The sequence below is a fragment of the Aythya fuligula genome, chromosome 24 (assembly GCF_009819795.1).
Source record: "Aythya fuligula isolate bAytFul2 chromosome 24, bAytFul2.pri, whole genome shotgun sequence".
Taxonomy (NCBI): Eukaryota; Metazoa; Chordata; class Aves; order Anseriformes; family Anatidae; genus Aythya; species Aythya fuligula.
Window position 1 is genome coordinate 1237946 of NC_045582.1, and position 23286 is coordinate 1261231.

At 44.4% G+C, this 23286-nt stretch overlaps 2 protein-coding genes and 1 long non-coding RNA gene across 3 annotated transcripts; 2 read left to right on the plus strand and 1 right to left on the minus strand.

The window, feature by feature from the left end:
• The first annotated feature begins 194 nt into the window (after window positions 1-194).
• On the plus strand, window positions 195-6477 carry TMEM106A (transmembrane protein 106A). The gene is made up of 8 exons (XM_032202577.1): window positions 195-241; window positions 1971-2206; window positions 2574-2637; window positions 3026-3185; window positions 3680-3820; window positions 4304-4347; window positions 4973-5026; window positions 5718-6477. Exons 2-8 carry the CDS (start codon window positions 1987-1989, stop codon window positions 5836-5838), a joined length of 804 nt encoding a protein of 267 aa, XP_032058468.1. The 5' UTR covers window positions 195-241; window positions 1971-1986; the 3' UTR covers window positions 5839-6477.
• Window positions 6478-7209: 732 nt separating this feature from the next.
• Window positions 7210-8052, minus strand: LOC116498554. Its single transcript, XR_004254188.1, has 4 exons — window positions 7995-8052; window positions 7839-7908; window positions 7671-7750; window positions 7210-7397 (listed from the first exon to the last, which is right to left on the minus strand). It is a non-coding gene; the product is annotated as an uncharacterized LOC116498554 (long non-coding RNA).
• A 235-nt stretch (window positions 8053-8287) lies between these two features.
• Window positions 8288-22747, plus strand: DHX8 (DEAH-box helicase 8). Its single transcript, XM_032202777.1, has 23 exons — window positions 8288-8417; window positions 9636-9721; window positions 10269-10341; window positions 10799-10884; window positions 11041-11150; window positions 11248-11559; window positions 11854-11998; window positions 12507-12710; window positions 13101-13188; window positions 13501-13598; window positions 13901-14048; window positions 14465-14646; window positions 15060-15254; window positions 15486-15671; window positions 16221-16431; window positions 16683-16864; window positions 17408-17548; window positions 17807-17962; window positions 18693-18830; window positions 19174-19302; window positions 20215-20411; window positions 20561-20740; window positions 21269-22747. The coding sequence occupies exons 1-23, from the start codon at window positions 8306-8308 to the stop codon at window positions 21486-21488; spliced, it is 3579 nt and encodes a 1192-aa protein (XP_032058668.1). The 5' UTR covers window positions 8288-8305; the 3' UTR covers window positions 21489-22747.
• Window positions 22748-23286: the final 539 nt, after the last annotated feature.

A 23286-nucleotide genomic window follows, 5' to 3' on the forward strand; every position in this document is an offset into this window, starting at 1 on the left:
AATAAAGCTCTTTATTTGGCTGGCTCTCATGGGGCTTTTCACAAGCAGCAGCTCTGGATGGAGCTCTCGGTCTCGGCTGTGGGCATACAGGGCTGTCCCAGCTGCTCACTCCCCCGTGGCAGCACCAGGGCCCCAGCTGGGCGGCCGCCCCCGCTTCCCTTCCGGGGAGGATCGCAGCCCGCCCCGCGCTGCTTTCGGTTCCGCTTCTCTGGGCTCAGCAGCCACCCGTGGTGGGCGACCGGTAAGCGGGGTGGCTGGAAGGGACCCCAAGCAGCTCCAGCCCCCGGTGGCCTCTGGCAGGGCTGCTGGGGGCTTGGGGCTGCTGTTGGGGGAGTGTGGGGCTGGGCCCAGAGAAGCCCCCTCGGAACAGTGGGGCTGGGGCTGGCCATGGCGCAGGGGCAGTCGGGCCTGCAGGAGCTCGTTGCGCCCCCGTGGTGGTTCAAGGTGAGGCGACCTGATCCCTATCAAAGCTTGCCTCTGTTGGTTACCTTCCACTTCCCCTGACAGACCTCAGGACTGTCCCTGAGGATAGTGGCGTGTGGGGCAGGGTGTGTGGGTTAGAGCAGACCCAAAGGACTGCCTGGGGGCAGTACCTGATTGAGGTGAACTTCTCCACCTGCTTGCGGCTTGCACTTGGTCTCCCTGATACACACAAGTGAGTCTTTCCCCAGCTTCCGTGGTTGTTTGTCCCAGCTGCGTGAAGAATCTGTTACTTCTCCTCCTCACTGCTTGTTTCTGAAAAAGCTGGTAAACATTAACTGAGAGATTAGAGAAGCTGCAGCTTTGCTTCCTGGGGCGTTCGAAAGACTGCTGAGATTGTAACGCAGTCCCTATGGTAACGGGGCCCTTCTTCTTTCCGTGTTGGGGAAGCCCAAATCCTTCAGGTGTCCTCATCCTTCTCTTTTACTCAGTGTTCCCCACCACCTTGCAGCACACAGTGTTACCTGTCTTGCAGAACCTCCTCAAGTCCAGGGGGTTCAAGGCTGCGGAAGGTTCCTCTGTGGCTCTGCAGGGCTGCAGCCATGTCCTGCTCCTGGATAAATGAGATCCTGATTCTTCCTTTGTCAGCTATGAAAGGAACAGCTGCCCCTGGAATCAGCTCTCAGATATGCTCTGGTTTCTGGGCTGAGCGATAAATCCCCTGTGATTCTATGCAATTTGACTCTCGTGGTGGTTCTCCACTAGCAGGTGGTGATGTTTCTTCCCTGGTATGTTTTGTAATAGAGCCCTGAGGGGTTATTCACTCAAAGCCTCTCTATCATCTGGGCAAATGTAGAGGCTGCTGGTATCAAAGCTAAGCATCCTACCTCTGAGTCGCTGAAACCAGACTGCCTACAGCAAAGACTGTCACCAGTAGAAAACCGGGTTCAAGTGATGCTTTTTGTGATGAAGATGCATCTTTTCTCTGCTTGGTATCGTTAATGCTGTTGAGAGGATTACTAGGAGCTGAGAATTTAACTATCAGAAGTCTGGGAAAATGAGTTCAGCTGCCACTTTAACTTTTAGAGATAACGTAAGGCTACAGAATATAAAGATAGTTTATGTTTTTACATTGAGTACTATTTGATTTTACTCAGGCTAGATTAGGACTGCCAAGGGGACACACGTGAGTAAAGACTAGGCAAGAATTTGAGAGTTCTACTTCTGAGCGACGTTGTTATCTTAAAATGTTCACGTGCTTTGAGTCAGCATTGCACTCGTTTTACCAAATACCATGAGGTGAAGAATCTGGCATATTTGTAAGTGGCATCCTCAGACTTTTTCCCGCAACTAGAGTGTCTAGGAGATCGAATATTTAAAAGATAGAGTCACTCATCTTTTAAAGCAACTTCAGAGCTGTGCTTTAGGAAACTTAGCGAATATAAATGGCGTGATACTCATGATCTCCTACTGTAAACACCGACGGTGCTGCTCTTGTAGATTGATTTACCCAGGCAATGTTCTTAATGCATTTTTCGTGTTGGACACAGAATTCTTCCTTCAGCCATGGGTGGAAAAATTTCACAGTTCTGGAAAACATCTGCCCAAAAGGAGAGTGAAGGGAAGCTGATCTTACCTGGGCAACTGGATGCTGAAGATGAAATCGCCAATTATGCGAGCATCAACGGAGGAGATTCTGCTACACCTGGCATGCTTGGTGCAGGCATCTTACGTCGAAGCTACGTCAATTGCCCAACATGCCAGGGAACAGGAAGGATCCCCAGGGGTATGTAATTCTTCTGCATGCTGCCTCTGTGTTTTTAGAGACTTCTGAGGTAGGAATATGGCTCTTTGCCCAAAGACCTTGGCTGAACCATTTCATCTCTGGTTCACCAGTGACTTCCATGGGTGCCCCTGCTGGGGGAGAATGGGGTGGGAAAGCAGATAGTGCTGCTTTTAGATAATTATTTGAAGCCTATTAAGGAGCTCCTGAGGAGTTGTTTCAGTTCCAAGCTGGGAATGCCCAAGCTTAACTCTTAATTAACTCACACTTGCCTTCTAAATTGGACCTGTAAGCATGGGCAGACATTAAGCTGCAATGCAGTTTGCTTTATTCACTTGTGTGGTCTCTGATCTGCCGCTGCCTCTTTCAGAGCAAGAGGAGCAGCTGGTGGCACTGATTCCATATGGTGACCAGAGGCTGAAGCCCAGACGAACGTAAGTCCTACTAAATGAATCCTTTTTCTCATTTTTTGAATGTTTGTTCTGTGTGCAGAGGGAAGCATCAGTCTTGTGGGTGTTTTGCTGTTTGTGCTGTGGCTTGCGGTAAGTTTAGTGTTCACAGTGTCTTCAGCAGTAGGTGTTGGACAGTCTTCTGTGGGGGAGGAAATGCCCAGTTGTTGGGGATCTCCAGTGATCTCTGCTCTAATTCAGCATGCCGCTGTGTGGGACTCTATCCTGCTTCTGCTGTGGTTTGGGAGCTGGCAAATAGTTCTGTTTTCTGGTATTCCTCTTGTCCCCTGGCTTTCAGCTGGAGCAGGGCTGCAGGTGCTTGTGACAAGGGTGACAAACCATGAGTGACTGTGGCCTTGGTGGTATTTTGCAGGAAACTCTACGTATGTCTTGCTGTGACAATCTGCCTGCTGATGACATCTCTCAGTATCTTCTTCCTGTTTCCTCGCTCCATTACTGTGCTGCCTGCAGGGCTGAATGCCTCCTCCATTGGTTTTGATGTCAATACCACCAGTATATACCTCAACATGACAGTAAGTGCTCACTCAGCTCTCAATCAAACAGATTTGAAGGGCTCCCTGCTTATCTCCTGTGCCACTCCGTGTAGGCTGGCTAGCCGATGGCTGGCTGATGTCAGTCTTGTCATTCCTGCCATTTCAGTTTAATCTCAGGCTGCTTGGAAGCAATATCAGGAGTATGTTTCAGCATCAGAGGTGTGGCTGCATACGAGCAGGTCGCAAAAAGGGGCCAAAGGAGGCTGTGTAGAAGCAGCACTGTGATTAATTCTGGGAATCCTTTTTCTTTCGCATCCTTGAGCTTTTTGGCTGTACCCCTTTGGCTATCATGGGAGACACTGCAGCATATACACCTCTGTGGCCAGGCTGAGTGTATTTCTGGTGTCTTGAGAGGGACTGTGTGGTCCTGTGCTGCTGCTGTAAGACCATAACAGGAACACATTTGAAGCTACTTGGCAACAATAGCCCGTGGCCCTGCTACAGGGTGGTTTTTGTCTTCTTTCTTTCCTCAGAATGTGCTGAATATAACTAATAGCAACTTCTACCTGGTCACTGCTGTGCAACTAGACATAGAGGTTTTGCACCAGTCCCTGGTAGTAGGGAAGACCAGTGTGAAAACCCTGCTGAATGTCAGCCCTTTGCAGAGCGGCCAGGTAAGCTCTGGTGTTTCTTGCATTTCCTTCTAAACTAATCTGGATGTCCTAGGCAGGGAGGTCCTTTTTGCACACTTGACCCACTCTTTTGTCATATACCTCCCAAATACTCAAAGTCCCCCAACATGGAGCTTCCTACATCCCACTTCCAGAAAGTGTGATCTAAAAATGTACCTGTTGCTGGGTTTGAAGCCATACCAACTTCTGGCAAGGCATATCTGTCTTAGACAAGACTCTGGAGGGAGCACTTTGAGTGCAGCTGATCCATCCTTACTGTGAAGGTCATGTGTATGGCCTAGATGGCCTTCTTAAGGTCTTTTTGGACTGAATTTCTGATTATTTTTTTACATACTGTTAATAATTGCATTGAATTAGGCCTTGAAATGCAGTTTAAGACACCTAATGACAGTCCAACTCTGGCTATTTTTAGTTTTTCAGTTGTATGCAAATGTAACTCTAGTTCTTGTTTCTTGCTCTCTTCAGATCTATTACATGGTGGCCAGTATTATATCGGATGACAACACTTAGTGAGTAATTCATAAAGACTTCTTCCTTTGATTACTAAGTAACCCTAGTGCTTGTAGGCATTTTATGACTAGATTTCCTGCACTGGTCCTGTCTGCAGTGCAGTGAGTACGTTCTTTTCAGTTTACTGCATGGAGTCGATCCGGATAAAAGTTTGGCACATTCATTTTAAGCTTGTTTTCTATTCTCTGCTTAGTGTTGGCTCAACAATGTTGTTTTCCATATGTTCTGATGAGGAGGCGATGGTATCAGTTCAATGTCTAGGCTGTAAACTTCTAATCTCTCATTTGTGAGAAGCTAAAGGAATTGTACCTTATGCAAAATACAGTTCTCTGCAAGTAACCAGCAAATTATGCAGAGTTCATGGTAACCAAAGCTTCTGTGCAGGCAGGCTTTGCATTGCATATATACAAGACCTGTGCTTACTATATCCGCAGTTGTGTTATACTGGCAAAAACATCTTCTACTGGTGTAGAAAGAGCTGTTCTCAAAGAATTTTGACTGCATAGTTGTTAGAATAATTCACAGAGATGTTTTTAGAGAAGCAGAGAAACAGTGGAATGATTGAAGACAGGACATGCGTGGTGCAGGCAGCTCCTGTGAAATTAATTCTGTTTTCTCTTGCAGTAACATTTGCACCTGGACAAAAGTCAGAGTTCACAACGTTCTGCTGCACCTACAGTAAGTGTTGCCTGGATCAGAGCTATAAGTAACACGTGTGTGAACTGCGTTTCTTTCTTGGACACCATTCTAAAAGAAGGTCAGCCTGTCAGTGCTCTTTAAGACCAGAACTGCCTTCAGTGCAAATGTGCTGTTACCTAGATGGGTGTCCTGAGGTGTGGGGGGAGATGATTGTCCAAAGCCATTGCTGCTGTGAGAAGTCTCTGGGATTCAGGCTTCATGTAAGCAACAGTGACAGCTTGAGCTGTCACAAGCAGGCCTGGCAGACTTCTGTCCATAATACTAATTGTAGCTGTGAAGTAGCTCTTCGTCCCAGAGCTGGAAGTTAATTACTAGTTTGATTATGCCTGCTTTCCTGGTGCTGTTGGGAATCAGCCTGGACTCTGTCTGGCTCTGTCTGGGTGTCTGACCCCAAATGTAGCAGCAGGTGCTGAGAGCAAGACGGGAGAAAGCAGGCTCTTCTGTGTATTCTGTTGCCTGAGGCAGCTCTTTAAACTAATGCAGTCTGAAAGATGCTTTTCCACTCCACCATGTGAAATTGAGCTGAGGATATCTCAACTGCTGCGTTCTGGGGCTGTGTCACTGGGACAAAAGAGGACAGCAGTGGAAGCTCACCACAGCACCTGTGCATTATGAGAAGTCTTACCTGGGGCAATCACAAGTGCAGCTCTGCTCTGCTTTTGCCTTGCAGGGGTACCCTGACCTGCACGTACCTGTGTCACTCAGAGCAGGTGGCTTTTGAAGACTACCAGTACGTGGACTGCCGGGGGAACGCTACGTTACCTCACGCACTGTACCGCCGCCCACCGTGACAGGGCCAGGCTGGCAGAGCTTTTGGGTGCTGGGTATTCCATCACTAAGGCAAGTTGTAGGGAGACAAACTCGTGGGGCTGCTTCTCAACCCATGCCTTAAGCCAGGAGGCTTGGTGTTTGCTGGGCAAGGCTCCCATCTGCCTTGTGAAAATGGTAACGTACTGGGACTGTACTGCCCCTGGATTGCAGCTTTTTCTCTTTCAGTTCCTTATCGTGGCTGACCCTACAGCTGAGTGGCCAGAGGATGGGGTGTCACACTCTGCCATGTTTCACTGCTCCATCAGAGGTGGTGTCCAATTAGTCTACCCCTACTTGTTTCTTCCTTGCACAATTTAGTACTGATGTCCTGAATTTAATAGCTCACAACTTGCAAAGGGACTGGGGTGAGACCTGGCTGGATCACATCTGTATCACTAGTGTCTGACACTTGCACAACCTGTTCCATGGGAGCAAGAAACAGGACTGATGTCTCTCTTATATTGTTTTTTTTTTTCTCTTTAAAAAACTCACAACCTACTGCATATCGTGCCAAAACACCACGTGAGAGTGACTCTGATACCTGCTGTTTGAGCTCTCTGGTGTAGGAGGCAAGAATGCAATGCCTTGATTTGTCTTTTTATACATAAATATATATTTTAAAATAAGATCATCCTCCAGCTGTTCTGTAACGGGATCCATCTCAGTGAGAAAATGTGGAAGACTTGCTGTTTTCCAGCTAGCGGTATGTGGTAGCTGGTACCTGCTGTTTGTTGAATTGCTTTCCTGTACACTTTGCCACTGGATGCTCTGAACATGAGCAAGCATGAGTGAGAAAAGCATAGTTTGCTCAAATGTCAGGAAACAGACCTTTTTTGTGTTTTAGTTTGTGCAAAGCTGCAAGACAACCCAAGAGCCTTTTACAAGAACAGCCCTGGCAGCCTTCTGTGTGCTGACACTAGTGTTCCCTATGCCATGGATGAGTTAAATGTATGCCTCAGGTTCTAGTGTGGGTGCTGCCTGGTCAAATAGTAGCCTGGGATTTTCAGGACAAAACTTTTAACTCCACTGCTGAGCACTTTCTCTGCCCACTGGAAGGCAGAGCAGGGTGTCAGGTGCAGTCAGAAGAAAACCTCTGCTCCTTTCTTCAAAACATGTTCCCCAAACACCTAACTCTTACAGAGCTGTTGCAGTGTTCCTCCTCCCTGTCTCATCACACTGAACTGGTAACTAGGCACCTTCCTCCCTTGAGCAGCTAAATAATCCTGGAGTAATCAGCCAGTAATCCTGGAGTCTGGTACTACTGGCAACAGCACTTCTGCGGGCAAGAAATAGGATTTTGGCTGTGGGAAAGGGCTCTGAGGAGGGAAGGACACGACATGATAGAACCAGGATCCCTTTGAGATGTGATGTTTTACTTAAGGATTAGCTTTTACTGCTGAAGGTGGTGAAACTGCCCCTTAATGCTGTACACTCGTAGTGCTGGATTCACGAAGCTTGTCCGCTTCTGATGGAGATCCTGGGTCTTACTTCTGGCCTGCAGCCTACTCCTGTCTTACCATTGCTGCAAGTACTGCAGAGCCTAAAAGCGAAACAACGATATTATTAATCCTTCAGCAGCACAGCACTGCGTGAAAAACCACTTTGGTTTCCTCGGGGTGTGACGGAGCTGAGGGCTAACTCCGTGTTATTCACAAAGGACTCACCAACCGCCTCCTTACCGCTCTGAGCCGTGAGCCCTACTGAAACCAAGCAAGAAGTGATAACAATAAAACCACAACCAGAGCCCAGAAGGAGCCACACCAAGAAATTAACGCCCGTTCCCCGGGACTCCTCTGGGTGCCGGGGCCCTTACCGTGAAGCGGTCGGGCAGCTTGGCGCTGGTGGTGGGTGCTCGGTGACACGGGCAGCAGCAGCAGCGGGACATCCGAGGCTCTGTGGAGGGACCGGAGCCGCCGTGAGCCGCTTTGCCTCAGAGCCCCCCCCGCTCCCCTCACCCCCTTCCCGGCCGCGTTCCCCTCACCGGGCGGCGGGCTCGGGGTCACGCCGGTGCCGGGGCTGTGCTTGGGGTCCCCCTCGAGGCTCGCCATGGCCTGGAAGCAACGGGGAGGGGGCGGTGAGCGCCGTCCCGGGGCCGCTCTCCGCCTCCTCCCGGTCCCGGTCCCAGTCCCGGTCTCACCCGCAGCCGCCGCTCCAGCGCCGCCTGCCTGCGCCGCGCCTCCCAGTGGAAGGCCGACATGGCGGCGGCGGCGGCGGGGAGCGCCTAGCAACAGACGCGTCACGAGCCCCGCTCGCTCCTTCGGCTGCGCTGATTGGTTCCCTCCCGATCAGCGTGGAGGACCCTCTCTCTCTATGGTCAGTGTGGGCGCGAGGAGATCTAGCACGCCGGCTTCTCTCTCTATGGTCAGTGTGGGCAGGCTGCGTGCGGCGCGGCTTCCGGCGCCGGCCGGATGCGGAAGTGGTGGTGGTGGCGGCGGTGAGGGGGCAGCGATGGCGGACCTGGTGGCTCTGGAGGAGCTCGCCAAGCTCGAGTACCTGTCGCTGGTCTCCAAGGTGTGCACGGAGCTGGACAACCACCTGGGCATCAACGACAAGGATTTGGGTAAGTGGGGCTGAGGCGGCGGCGGGTAGGGCGCCACGGCCGGGCCTGGCGCCGCCATGTAAACAAATATCCGGGGATCCCAGCGGCAGGGCCTGGAAGGGGCCTGAGGGAGGAAGGGGCCTCGAGGGATCGCCTGGTCCAGGCCCCCTGCCGCAGCAGGAACGCCTGGATCAGATCCCACAGGTTTTGGATGTCTACGGAGAAAGAGAGCCCACAACCCCCCCCCGGGCAGCCTGTCCCAGGGCTCTGCCACCCTCAGCGTTAAAAAGTTTTGTCTCGTATTTAAGGGGAACCTGCGCTGTTCCAGCCTGCACCCGCTGCCCCTTGTCCTGTCACTGGGTGTGTTGGGGTTTAACCCGGCTGGCAGCTCAGCACCACGCAGCCGGTTGCTCACCCTTCCTCCTCCATCTCTGGGATGGGGGAGAGAAACGGGAAAGTGAAGCCTGTGGGTTGAGATAGAGACAGTTTATTAGGACAGGAAAAAAATAATAACAACGATAATAGTAGTACTACTAATAACGTGTCCAAAACAAATGATGCACAATGCAATTGCTCACCACCCGCTGACCAATGCCCAGCCTACCCCTGAGCAGCTGGTCCCCCCACCCCAGCCAGCCCTCCTCTATATTGTTTAGCATGACCCTGTATGGAATATCCCTTTGGCCAGCTTGGGTCAGCTGTCCTGGGTCTGTCCCCTCCCAGCTCTTGCTGCACCCCCAGCCTGCCTGCTGGCAGGACAGAGGGAGAAGCTGAAAAGTCCTTGGCTTAGTGCAAGCACCGCTCTGCAACAATTAAAACATCAGTGTTACCGACATTCTTCTCGTCCTTATCCAAAACATAGTGCCCTACCAGCTACTAGGAGAAAATTAACTCTATCCTAGCTGAAACCAGGACAGGGTGTCACCGAGAAGAGCCTGGCTCTGTCCTCCTGACACTCACCCTTTATGTATGTATAAACATTGATGAGGTCACCCCTCAGTCTCCTCTTCGCCAGGCTACAGAGCCCCAGTTCCCTCAGCCTTGTAAGGGAGATGCTCCACTCCCTTAATCATCCTCGTAGCTCTGCACTTCGCTCTCTCAAACAGTTCCCTGTCCTTCTTAAACTGAGGGGCCCAGAATTGGAGACGATATTCCAGATGCCACAGAACAATTTTTGCCCTGCTGTTTGTACTCCTTCCAATCCTGTGCTCTGATTTACTTTCTGCTTCTTCTCTGCAGCCGAGTTTGTCATAAGCCTTGCTGAGAAAAACACTACGTTTGACACATTTAAAGCTGTTCTTCTGAAGAATGGTGCCGAGTTCACAGTGAGTGAGATCTGGGTGTTGCTTACATGTTTTTGTCCTGGTGTGTCAGAGAGAGGTGTGAGGACTGACTATTGATTTTCTTCACCTGGAAAACCACGCAGTGTTTAGCACCTGAATGTACCTGTCTGATTGAGTCTCCCTGTCTCATAGTCTTGGTGAAGCCTTCTTTTGAGGCTGTTTACTGTCTCCTGTCTTGTTTAGCATATAAAATACGGAAGAAACAAATTTTCTTGGAGTTAAGTGTTAGCTTAAAGCATTTTGTGGTACTTAGATGCGGGGTTAATGAGCTTCTCAGAAGCTACTGTAGTTGGCTTAAATGCTTAAAGAATAAGTGGAACAATCACTTAAATTGATTTATCTTAATCACTTTCAGATTCAAGTTATATTGTTTTTTGGGTGTAAGCAAAATGTAGCAACACTTTTCTCTTTTAAAGTGAACATCTTAAGAGCTGAGCCTTTTTTGACCTATTTACCTCTATTTTGTGTTTTGTAAGAATGACCAAAAGTAATGCAGATGCTTCTTAACCTATTGTTTTAAATTTTGCAGGATTCCCTTATTAGTAATTTGCTCCGTCTCATACAGACAATGCGGCCTCCATCAAAACCAACTACAAATAAAGGTGTGTGTGTAATCTTGTCCCTTTCATCAGTTAGGTGTAAAAAAGGAAAAACAGCTACAAAAACATAATTCCAAGTCTTTTGTATTTTTTAGCCATACTGCATGAGCTCGATGCAGTACAAATCCTAATCTTATAAGGCAAGATCTTCATAGCCTTCTGTTGCATGTGGAAGACTCTGTTAGTAGTGGTGGGTTAGGAAAGCTGTTCAGATACAAAAAAAAAAAACCACACTGAGCACACTGCTCAGACTATTTAATATTTCATAGATTCATGCATAACTGTGTTTGTAGGAAAGTAACATCATCGTTGAAGAGAATCTCTGTAAAATCCGTATCTAACTTTGCGTTCAGATGAAAGTTAAGCTTTGCATTTGATTACAGAAAAGCTGGTGATAGATCGTTTTGGACCTTCTAATTATTTATTTTTTGCTTGTTTGTTTTATTAACCTCAAAATCAGAGACCATTGTCAAACCCAAATCAGAAAAGGAAAGGTTGAAGGAGTTGTTTCCAGCTCTTTGCAGGCCGGACAATCCCAACATAAGGGTAAGACCATAATTCCATTTTTCCTTCATGTTTCATCTTTTCTTATTTTAACTTGCATTCTTTCTTAATAGAGATGGATGATATTGTTCTGTAGATTAATTCTCTGCGACAGACTTCTTATCAGCCTTCATACAGAATAATTCTCTGTTCTTGCAGAATATGCTGGATGAAGATGATGTGAAAGTGGCAGCTGATGCGCTTAAAGAACTTGAAGCTCTGATGCCTAGTGCAGACAGGCAAGGCAAACAGAGGAACAGCGACCACCGGTATGGTTCTAGAATATCTTTGAGGGATGGATATTGGCAGTTAATATTGCCTGCTTGCTCTGTTCTTACGTGCAAATATGTAATGTTGGTTTGTTAGGACAAAGAAGAAGAGGAGAAGCCGAAGCCGTAGCAGGGACAGGAGACGAAGGCACAGATCTCACTCTAGGTCTCGTTCAAGGACTCGGGATAGGAACAGGGGAAAATCCAGATACCGCTCACGGAGCAGGAGTCGGAGTCCTAGTAGGGACCGGAGGGATCGAGAGAAGTATCTCGAGAAAGGCAGTGAGAGATGGAGGGACAAGCACGTAGACCGTCCACCACCTGAGGAGCCTTCCATTGGAGACATATATAATGGGAAAGTCACAAGTATAATGCAGTTTGGGTGCTTTGTGCAGCTGGAAGGACTAAGGTATGTTGTGATGTTCACAGCAAATCTGGTACTGCTCCATCGGTGTTCTGTTTTCTGCTAGTGTCTTAAAAAGATGATGCTATAATAAAACATGCTGAGTTTTGATGCCAGAATGAAGATCTGGTTCAGCCAAATAAGTCTGACAGCAAATAATGTTCTCCTTAGAAAAGGAAACAGTGTATGAATGTACACAATTAGTTGACAACAAAATATTTTAATCTAGACTTTGAATGATCTAAAGGACTGCATGAGTGATAATGGTCAATGTCATACGTTTCTCTGTTTCACCTACAGGAAGCGTTGGGAGGGCTTGGTCCACATCTCAGAGCTTCGAAGAGAAGGACGGGTTGCCAACGTTGCCGATGTTGTGAGCAAAGGACAAAGAGTAAAAGTCAAAGTGTTATCCTTTACTGGATCCAAAACCAGCCTGAGCATGAAGGTATAGAATGTGTTCTGTGGCACTGGGCATCCTGTAATCTCTATTCTATTTATTTTTTTTTTTAAACATTATACACTTATTAAGTATGCGTTACAGTTCTAAGTGATCTGTTACTTTTTACTCATTTTCCTTAGGTTCTTTTTTGCGTGTTTCTGATGTAACAGTACTAACAGGATTTTTTGCCTTGTCACTTAGTGACATGAGAGGTCAAACCTCAGGCAGTGGCTATGCTTGGCTTCCTTTATCTGTAGGAGAGAAGCGTTTTATTTTGAATGAAATCAGTGCAGTTGCCAAGGCAGAGTGTCCCAGGCTTTGGGACGTACTCGGCTCGTAATACTAGAAAGAAAAAAAAAAAAACACAACACAAAATAACATTTTTTAATGTATTGGCTGTCGTTGGTAGTATTCTTTCTGAGAAACGCACTCAGTTTTTTGTGTTAGAGGAATTGCTGCTGTTAATGACAAGTGAAATTTAGGTAGAGCTAATTGATTAATCGATCTGATGTAGGATGTTGATCAAGATACTGGGGAAGACTTGAATCCAAACCGGAGGAGGAACCTGGTTGGAGAAACCAATGAAGAAACTTCAATGAGAAACCCAGACAGACCCAGCCACCTGTCCCTGGTGAATGCCCCGGAGGTGGAGGATGACACCCTGGAACGGAAACGCCTCACCCGAATTTCAGACCCAGAGAAATGGGAAATAAAACAGGTATGTTTTGTACTGAGGGGAAATAAGGTGCCGCTCAGTAAAATTGTTAGGGAGTTTTGTGGACTAGAATACAGCTCCTTGTTTGTTTCTTTAACTTAGTCCTTATCTAAATTGCTGTCTTCCTGTGAACTGGGACTTTTAGCGTGGTTCTGACTCTGAATTTAGCTCTGCTTTGACCAGGAGGCTGGACCAAGTTGTCTCCAGAGATCACAGCAAGTTGGGGCATCCCTGTTTAGTGATACTTAGTTATTAGTGCAGCCCTCTTGAAATCAGAACGTTCCTTTGTTCCTGATATGCAAGTCTGGTAATATCATTAGAACTGAGACATCATGGGCATAAGCTGTGTTCATTCTTTGGTTTAAATTCATGTTTTATTCATTCTGTTCTCAGATGATTGCAGCTAATGTGCTTTCTAAGGAAGAGTTTCCTGACTTTGATGAGGAGACTGGGATTCTTCCTAAAGTCGATGATGAAGAAGGTAGTATTTCCGAGTAGTCTTATGGTTGCATATGCTTTCTGTTTCTGGACATGTTCTGATTCAAAAAGAGATTGGATGTGAAACAAATCACAATTTCTTAAACATTTGGAACTAGGATTGCTCCAGCCTTACATTTGGATATGCATCAAATATCTGTGCATTTTTTTATATGGTGTTTTCATTTTTAACACTGACTAATTATGTGATAATTAAGAATACACAGGGAGCACTATTTGAAGAGGTAATGTTGTTACTGTGTAGCTGAAAGAAGGTGCTTACCTTTCTATTAAAGTTGTCACTTCTGGATTTTAGATGAGGATCTTGAGATTGAGTTAGTTGAAGAAGAGCCACCATTCCTTCGAGGTCATACTAAACAAAGCATGGATATGAGTCCCATCAAAATAGTAAAGGTAAGAGATTTTCAAGACTAAAGACAGCATACTTGATTTAATCAAATAAATGTTTGGGAATTTAATAACCAATAACCAGTTTTCCACTTAGGCATTTACTTAGAGCACTGAAAAATGTTGTCACTGAACTCAAGATCCTTTCTTTACTTACAAACTCGTGTTCTTACTTAGCTGGTGACAGTGAAATAGAGCAATAGAACCAAAATGTTCTAAACTTCAAAAGGACAGTGGTGACAGAAAGATAATTGAATTTGAAACATTGGGAGTACTTGCGATCTTACCTTTTTTTTCTTGTTTTTCAGAATCCGGATGGTTCCTTGTCCCAGGCTGCAATGATGCAGAGTGCTTTAGCTAAAGAAAGACGAGAACTTAAACAAGCACAAAGAGAAGCAGAGATGGATTCTATTCCCATGGGTCTCAACACACACTGGGTGGATCCTCTCCCTGATGGTATGCCTGAACACATCTAAATATGAACTGTGCATTTTTTGGGGTAATTGAGCAACTTAAGAGAAATACCATAATGCTTAGCTCATGATAACCTGTTTTTCTGCCTCACTTTAAAAGTGAGACAAAGAAGAAATTTGTCTTTGCTGATGCAAAATAGAAGTGTCAGGGGAACATGCAGGTATATCCTGCTGTCCATCAAGATTCATTACCAAAAAGCAAGATGGATGGCAAAGCATTTTTTTTTAACATGGAAATTAGTGTAATAGAGGTAATGTATGTGTAGGAACTTGCAAAATATATAAACTTAAATGCCCAAGAAAACTGTAGAAGGCAAGGATAATGGAGTGTTAGGAGCAGGATCACTGGGATCTGTGCTGCACAGACCTAATGTGATGATGAAACTGTTTCTTTTCTAGTGGATGGAAGACAAATAGCTGCAAACATGCGAGGTATTGGGATGATGCCCAATGATATCCCAGAGTGGAAGAAACATGCATTTGGTGGCAACAAAGCCTCTTATGGTAAGAAGACACAGCTTTCTATCATTGAGCAGAGAGAGAGTCTCCCAATCTTCAGACTGAAGGAGCAGCTGATACAAGTAAGACTCTTGAAATATCATTCGTGTTTGAACAAGCAGTAATTTAATATAAATACTGTTCCAGCCTGTTAACAGATGAATAGCCACTTGATAATTTTAAGTGTGGAACTGTAGCTTAGAGTAATTATTTTAAATGACTTGTGTGGGTGTGTTTGTATATTTTAGTAAAGCTCCAGGTATTTACTAATGTAAATCAAAATTGAAACTAGGATCACGTGGGCAAAGGGGTGAGTCAGCTAAGTGATTGAGCAGTTTGCTGGCTTGGTCAGTGAGAATGCTTGCTTGTATCATTTTTGGTATGGGTCAGTTGGAGGAAGAGCAGTAGGTACTCAGTCTAGTCTGAACTATACTTTATTGATTCTTGTTCTCGGTTTTTAAATTTTAACAAGTGTATCTGTTATGACCTTCTTTAGGCTGTGCATGACAACCAGATTCTGATTGTTATTGGAGAGACAGGGTCTGGGAAGACAACCCAGATTACCCAGTACCTGGCTGAGGCGGGATATACATCAAGAGGAAAGATCGGATGTACTCAGCCTCGCAGAGTGGCCGCGATGTCTGTTGCAAAGAGGGTGTCAGAGGAGTTCGGTTGCTGTTTGGGACAAGAGGTAAATTTCCATGTTGAAGAATGTGCCAGAATAAGCATGGAGAAAAGTTGGAAAAATCGGTGCTGGGGCTAGTTTATTTGTTCATGTCCACATGTCTCTTCCCATGTAGGCTGTAAAAATGATCTGTCAGAATAATGAAACTGGGAATTAATGGTGCTAATAACTTAGTTCTGTAGATTAAGTTGTGATGTGATAAGAGAGCATTGCTTTGTATTCAACTCTTCTTTCTAGGTTGGCTACACCATTCGATTTGAAGACTGCACTAGCCCTGAAACTGTCATCAAATACATGACAGACGGTATGTTACTGAGGGAGTGCTTGATAGATCCTGATCTGACCCAGTATGCCATTATCATGCTGGATGAAGCCCATGAGAGGACAATTCATACAGATGTGCTCTTTGGACTCCTGAAGAAGGTAATATAGCATTTGATTTTATTGCTTTGGTGTCCTCTGTATGCTATGTATGGGTAGGAGCCCCTCAGGAGAGGCAAGGTCACACGAGTCAAGTTCATTCATGTTTTCTAAGAGTCTCTTCAGGAGCAAAGCAAGTACTCCTAAGGATCTGTAGTACGGATTTTCATAAAAAGAGCTGCTGGGTGAAGATAAAGCAAGCAAAATTCACAGAAACAATGAGCTTTGGCACTCCAGAATGCTCGTAATGATGGATGAGCAGATCAATGTTCTTGCTTTGCTCTTCCTTCCTTCTCTGACAAAGGCTTTCTTTGATAGGTGCTGCCGAGAAAGGTTTAAAATGTGACCTTGGTGGTTGATTGTTTGAAATAATGGATGCTGGAATGAGCTGCTTGTTTTACTTGTAGAGGTTTTGGAATCTGTCAAAACGCCTGATATAGCTGGTCATAATTCTTTTTGTAATGTGAAGTATTGCTTTGACTGAAGTCAAATGCTATGTATTAATAGTCCCAAAAACAGTAAATGACCAGAGAACTTTCTTTCCTGCTATAGACAGTACAGAAACGGCAGGATATGAAGTTGATAGTGACGTCGGCGACACTGGATGCTGTGAAATTCTCTCAATATTTCTATGAAGCTCCAATCTTCACAATTCCTGGCAGAACATACCCAGTAGAAATCCTGTACACAAAAGAGCCAGAGACAGATTATTTGGATGCTAGTCTGATTACAGTAATGCAGATCCACTTAACAGAGCCACCAGGTGAGTGGGGAATAGTGAATGAGGGATGGTGAATCTAGGGTGATTGGTAATTCAGGTCTTCTTGAGTCACTGATCGTGTGTCAGAAGCAGGAGTAAAATAGTGCCTTTGGCACTGTTGCTGCTGGCTAAAAATTGTTGCCCAGGTGCTAGCAAATGTGGGGATCTCTGTTTTAAATGGAAGAGGTGAGGGCTGGTTATGCAGGAGCTGTACTGAGCAGAATTGATTGTGTGTGTGTTTTACTTCCGTGTAGGTGACATCTTGGTATTTCTAACTGGTCAGGAAGAGATCGACACTGCCTGTGAGATCCTCTATGAGAGGATGAAATCTCTAGGTCCTGATGTTCCAGAGTTAATTATCCTGCCAGTATATTCAGCTTTACCCAGTGAAATGCAAACCAGGATCTTTGACCCAGCCCCACCAGGAAGCAGAAAGGTAATTTCAGCTAAGTGTGGCTTCATCTTGTGCTGTTTTGTTTTTTTTTTCTTAGTACTTCTCATTCTGTTAGTTACCGCTTCAGACAAAGTGGGGTAGTTTTGAAGAAAAAGACGGCTTATGAATGCCTAGAGATACAGTCTGTGGAAGTTTTTTCTCTCAATATGGACTGTGTTTAAATGATAGGCAGAAATTTTCCCTGAAATCATTGCAGCCTGTGTACAAAATTACAGTGATCTTTCACCTGCTTTTAATTGCAAATTTTATTATGCTCTCTTCCCATACTGTCCAAATCTAAAACAAAGGTAGATAGAGGTTTAACTCCTCACCATTCTTGACTGTAGATAATTTTTTGCTGTTCCTCAGTTCCTGAGTACATTTTTCCTTTTAATGTTAAACAATTAGAGTTGAATCTACAGTGAACTGATTATATCATCTACAGTGAACTGATTATATCACATAGGATGGATTATTCAAGTTGAGCAGCATGGTTGGCTTGCCAGCCAAACACAGCACTGATTACTGAATCACTGTTGTTTGCAGGTTGTCATTGCCACTAACATTGCTGAGACATCGCTTACTATTGATGGAATATATTATGTGGTTGATCCTGGCTTTGTAAAGCAGAAAGTTTACAACTCCAAAACTGGAATCGACCAGCTGGTTGTTACACCAATTTCACAGGTGAGCATTCTGTATTTGACACTTTTTTTTCCTGCTGCTAATGTGTCTTGATGATGGTCCAAGACCGTGGAAACAAAGTAAGGCAATTGAGATTACTTGAGGCCGTATGAAGGAACTGTAGTGGGAACCTTGGTTGGATTGGAAATCTCTTTTTCTATTAATACAAATAAAATTGTGATTAATTAATCATTTAATTTGACTTGTTTTCAACTGTACTTGTTTACACCTGTTCACTGAGATTCTTTTCTTTATCTTTAGGCTCAAGCAAAGCAGCGAGCAGGAAGAGCTGGGAGAACAGGGCCAGGAAAATGCTATAGGCTGTATACAGAGCGTGCCTATCGAGATGAAATGCTAACCACCAATGTGCCTGAAATCCAGAGAACAAATTTGGCCAGTACAGTGCTCTCCCTGAAGGTGGGTATTTCTCTGACTTCTGGCAAGCCAGCCTGATCATTAGCCTTTCAATAAATTAGTCTGTCTTTATAAGCCTCAGATCCTCCTAGTGAACAGAGGTATTTTGAAAGGGAGATTGCATCACATGCAGTTCTTAGGCACTGAGCTTGCTCCTGCATTTTTCTGTTGAGGGTTTTAGTGTTGAATATCCACCTAAATTACAAGTCTTAGCTGAGCAGAACAGTTGGATGCAAGAGACTTGAAATACAGGAATCTTATGAGCAGTATTTATTTCCTGTATAAGGTGGTTTTCTGTTAAACATGGACAGATAAAATACACTGTTTTAGAGTGGGTTTTGTTCCCCAAAGATACACATCTTCTAAGCGTATATCATCCTTCTGAGTGCCCACAAACAGGACCTTAACTCAGTACACAGAAGCTGGGGAAGTTGCTGTCTTTCCCCTCTTCTGGGAAAGGGGAAGGCTGGAGACATACTTAATGTCCAGTGAGGCTGTTATGTCACACTTATTTACAAGGCAGGAAGTCCTCAAAACCATCACTAAACCTATATGTTGCCTAGATGAAATTATTTTGCTTGGAAGAGGTATGGAACAGTACCAAAGAAACAAACCAGAAAACCGAATGATAGGTGAAAGCCACAGGCCAATGCAGATTATCTGAAGTGTTGAGTTCAGTGTCTTCTTTCTCCTCAGTGCTGTAACTTGGTTGTTCTCCCTTTCCTCTGTTCAGGCCATGGGCATCAATGATTTGCTCTCCTTTGACTTTATGGACGCTCCCCCAATGGAAACTCTCATAACTGCTATGGAGCAGCTGTACACTCTGGGAGCTCTGGATGATGAAGGACTTCTCACTCGACTTGGGCGCAGGGTAGGTTAAATAGAATGCTTCATAGTGCTGGCTGGGTTGCGAGTTTTTAGAGGATGACAGGGGAGTAGTTGTTATGTATCTTTGCTTTTTAAAGAGCAGGTATTACTTCTCTAATAAAAGCAAACGTATTTGTAAAATGTCTAAAATAATCCCCTGTAAGAATTGGGATATCCTTGGGAGTGTGTATATAATTTGTTTCATGTTGAATAAAGTTATTCTGGGTAAAGCACACTGTTTTGATAAGAAAGCATGGAAGAAAGAGTTTTCCTCTCTTGCAGAGGGAACTTGGGATTTTTCTGAGAGGAATTTTTCTGCAGGGTACCCTGAAACATCTTTCTTGCAGATGGCAGAATTCCCCTTGGAGCCCATGTTGTGCAAGATGTTGATCATGTCTGTACATCTGGGATGCAGCGAGGAAATGCTGACCATAGTCTCCATGCTGTCTGTACAGAATGTGTTCTACAGGCCAAAGGTAAGGAGTGCAGCCAAGAATTGTTACAGTTTGTGTTTTCTGTTGCCTGCCTCAGGTCTTAAGGAGCAAGTGTATTTACCCAAATAAACCTGTGGCTTGGTTAGACTGTTGGTTCATACATTACGTACCTGATGTACCTTTTGGATAAACACCTTGTAGCTATGGATGTTGGTAGTTACTTTGCAGATGGGAAGATGAAAGTTAGAACCTTGGCATTCTCTTTCTTCATTCTTACTTTTAAGTCAGCAAGCAGCAGATTGTGCTGTGGTAGTATTCTTTCACAGCAGACTCTTCTTGTAACCATTATTTCTTCATTATGATGGCCTGCTGCAACTTAGACCAAAATTGAAATTAACAGACTATGTAATTACAGTGTCTGATTAACTTTTTATGAGCAGATTGGACAAGTGAGGAGGGATGGAGGGGTCAAAGCTACTGCTTCAGTACCTTTGATGGTTAGTCATTGAGGTTGCTTCAAGAGCAATAAAACTGCCTAGTTTGATTCACGCTTGTACTGCCTACAGTATAAGTGATTAGTTTCCTTTGAAGTGCTCTTTCAAAATGAGGGGCAGAAATTAAATAAAATGAGGAGAGGGGAAAAAAAAAAAGAATTCATCTTTCCTGGTCAGGTCCTTGTCACCTGTGAGAGTCTTCAGGGAGCCTACAGCAAGTCTGGCTTCAGCAAGGGCAGTTCTAGGCTTTCCTGTCATACAAGCGTAGGTTTGGCTTAGTGAGAGCTGTCCCAGGAACACTTAGATGCTCCTCAGTAATCCTTAGTAAGTCACCACTCAATTTTGTGTCATCTTCCCCATTTTATATGATCTGTTTCTGGGTAGACTTAAAAAAGCACGGTATGGGTGATGAGGAGTCAGTGTCTGTAGGTATCTGATGGATGCGTACTTTGTGTGTTAGGATAAACAAGCACTTGCTGATCAAAAGAAAGCCAAGTTCCACCAGACGGAAGGAGACCACCTCACTCTGCTGGCTGTCTACAATTCCTGGAAGAACAATAAGTTTTCAAATCCCTGGTGCTATGAAAATTTTATCCAAGCCCGGTCCTTACGCAGGGCACAGGACATCCGCAAGCAGATGTTGGGCATTATGGACAGGTGAGCACATCCGAAAGGATGAGTACTGACTGTTTTCTTAGTGTTCTTATACCATAGTAGCTAAACAAAACCTATTAGTCTGTTAGTAGCTCTACCTGAATGTGGAGAACTCTAATTTTTTTTTTTTCTCCCTAATTCTTCTCTGGCAGACACAAGCTGGATGTGGTGTCCTGTGGCAAGGCAACGGTTCGAGTCCAGAAGGCCATCTGCAGCGGCTTCTTCCGAAATGCTGCAAAGAAGGATCCCCAGGAGGGTTATCGGACACTCATTGATCAACAGGTGGTCTATATCCACCCATCCAGTGCTCTTTTCAACAGACAGCCAGAATGGTAAGGAAGGGCTTGTTACATAATTCTGTTTCAGTTCAGACTTTCTAACTGAGAAGCCGATGGTGTGCACTATTTGTAGAATACAGCTTGAAGTATAGGCTGCTGACTTCTCAGCAAGGAGCAGAGTGAGAAAAGTTTCAAGTCTGCTTTTGGCTCTTTCTGCTGCTAAAATCTGTGCCTGTGCAGATGTGAGACTTACTTTTCAAACCAAGGCTGGGACTGAAGCCTTGTGATTGTGTTCCTGTCTTGTGGAATGGAGTTTCAATGTTGAAATATTGAGGGAGAGAATGAATCGTTTTAAACAGAAGAGAGCAGCTTTATGCTGAAGAGTAGGTGTGAGGTAGGAGAGGAAAAAGATGATGACTCTTCTGGATAGTTCTTATATAGCCTGCACCAGAGCTTATAAGGAGTCTTATGCTAAAAGAGGGAAGAATCAGAGATAAAAAGGGTGAGCTTAGATACTGCAGCACTTGCCGTGCCTCTTCTTGTTTGGAAATACTAATATCCCAAGTTGCTCTCTTCTCACAGGGTGGTGTATCATGAGCTAGTGCTGACCACCAAGGAGTACATGCGTGAAGTGACAACTATTGACCCACGCTGGCTGGTGGAATTTGCACCAGCATTCTTCAAGGTTTCCGACCCAACCAAACTGAGCAAACAGAAAAAGCAGCAGCGGCTTGAACCCCTCTACAACCGCTACGAGGAGCCCAACGCTTGGAGGATATCACGTGCATTCAGACGGCGATGAGCCTAGTTCCCCCCTAGACTGTTACTGGTTTTATATTTGTCATTTCGCAGTGTTGAGTGTCCTTTCTGTTGGGACTCTTGCAGTTGAAGCTTACCTACAACATGAAAAGTATTTTCAGAGCAGAAGCACAAGGGGGCGATGCTTGCTCATGTCAGTTGCCCCTCAGATTCTACAGCTGCATGACAAATGTCCTGGGACTCCTCAATGTATTGCATCATTTCAGGAATGGTTCTTGAAACACTTTTTTAGTCGTTCTCCTTTTTTAGAGAGAAAATCTTAAGACTCAGAAATGTGGGCACTGAGCAGAACAACAACAAAAAGACGGTGATTAAGAAATAGTCGTTCACCAACCTAACCGCTCTGAATGACCAAATAAAAATTTATTTCTTTACCCTGCTAAAAGGGATTTATTTCAATTTATGCTCTTGGACAGTGGCAGTTTTCTGGGAGGTGCTTATCCTCAGTTTTTCCTATTTTATGCATTTTTCTGGTTACTGTAACTATTTGTCTCTTACGCAAGCCATCTGCAGTGAGGTATTTAGTATCTGTGGCTTTGGAATAATACAAGAAAGATCCCTTGAAACCCGGCTAGAATGTCTGTTATACTTGGACAATGGCACAGGTCAGACTGCAAGCCTTATCCTTCATCACCATCTCCTGTGTGCTGAAGGCTAGTATATCAAATGGTAATTAACCACATCCACTCTGCAGCACGGCTCTGTCTATGAACATAAGTGCTTACAGATGTTTAGACTTTCTCTACAATGTGTCATGTGTTCTATTTCCACTTACAATGCTTGGTGACATCACAACTGTTGTGTTTTTGTTTTTTTTTTTAATAGAATGTTCTCTTACAGCTGAAATGTCTGTAAAACACAGTGTAACAGTTCCCTCTTGAAAAATGGATTTGACGATCCAGTGTGTTTTATGTCATGCTGAAGCTATCTGTAAATTATTTTTTTCTGTTGCAAACAGATGAAAATTATTTGACTCCATTATTTGACTTTTTTTTTTTAATTCTTTTTTTTCCCTAAATCTGGGACATTGTTAAAGTTATTAATGAAATGAGTAGAATGAGCTTGGCAGGTTGTCTTCTACTCTACTTTGAAGGATGTTTCTCACTGCTAAGTAGATATATTGGAACTCTGTATCTATGTACAAAGGTGGGCAGGGATGCTGTATATAGTGTTTTATTATGTTGTATAAATACCCTGAGCTTTTCCTTGGTGTTACATCTTTATAAAGTTAAATAGAATTAAAAACTTTGTAGGGTTGGAGACTCTTTAATTATGTCACTGTGTGAACATTCTTCCAAGCACATTTTCCTTCTAAGAGCTCTGCAGCTGCTTCTGTTATTGTTTCCATGAAACTTTGCAGTTAATTTTCAAAAACCAAATGAAGTATGTGAAAGAGAAAATGCAAATTGTGAGAGTCGCAGTTGGACAGCATATTTTGGGGTATTTCTGTTCCAAATTAATTTGATTTTTGCTTTTCTTGTGTAGCCTCTTTCTCTCACCTCATGGTATGGCAAAATGCATCAACAGTTTATTTGTTTTTGACAATTAGTTTGTCGATAACATCTTTTAATTCATTTGCAGAAATTCCACGTGGATTTCAGCTGCTTCCTCTGGGAACCCCCCACAACCAAAACTGATCTTTTTTTTTTTTTAAAATACGTTTTACCCACCTATTACATTCTGAAGCTTTTAAGCTTAACATGCTAATTACTGTTGATGTGATTCTTTTTGGTTGGTTTATCTTGTATAATGGTAAAAAGATTCTGAAAACCTCAAAACAC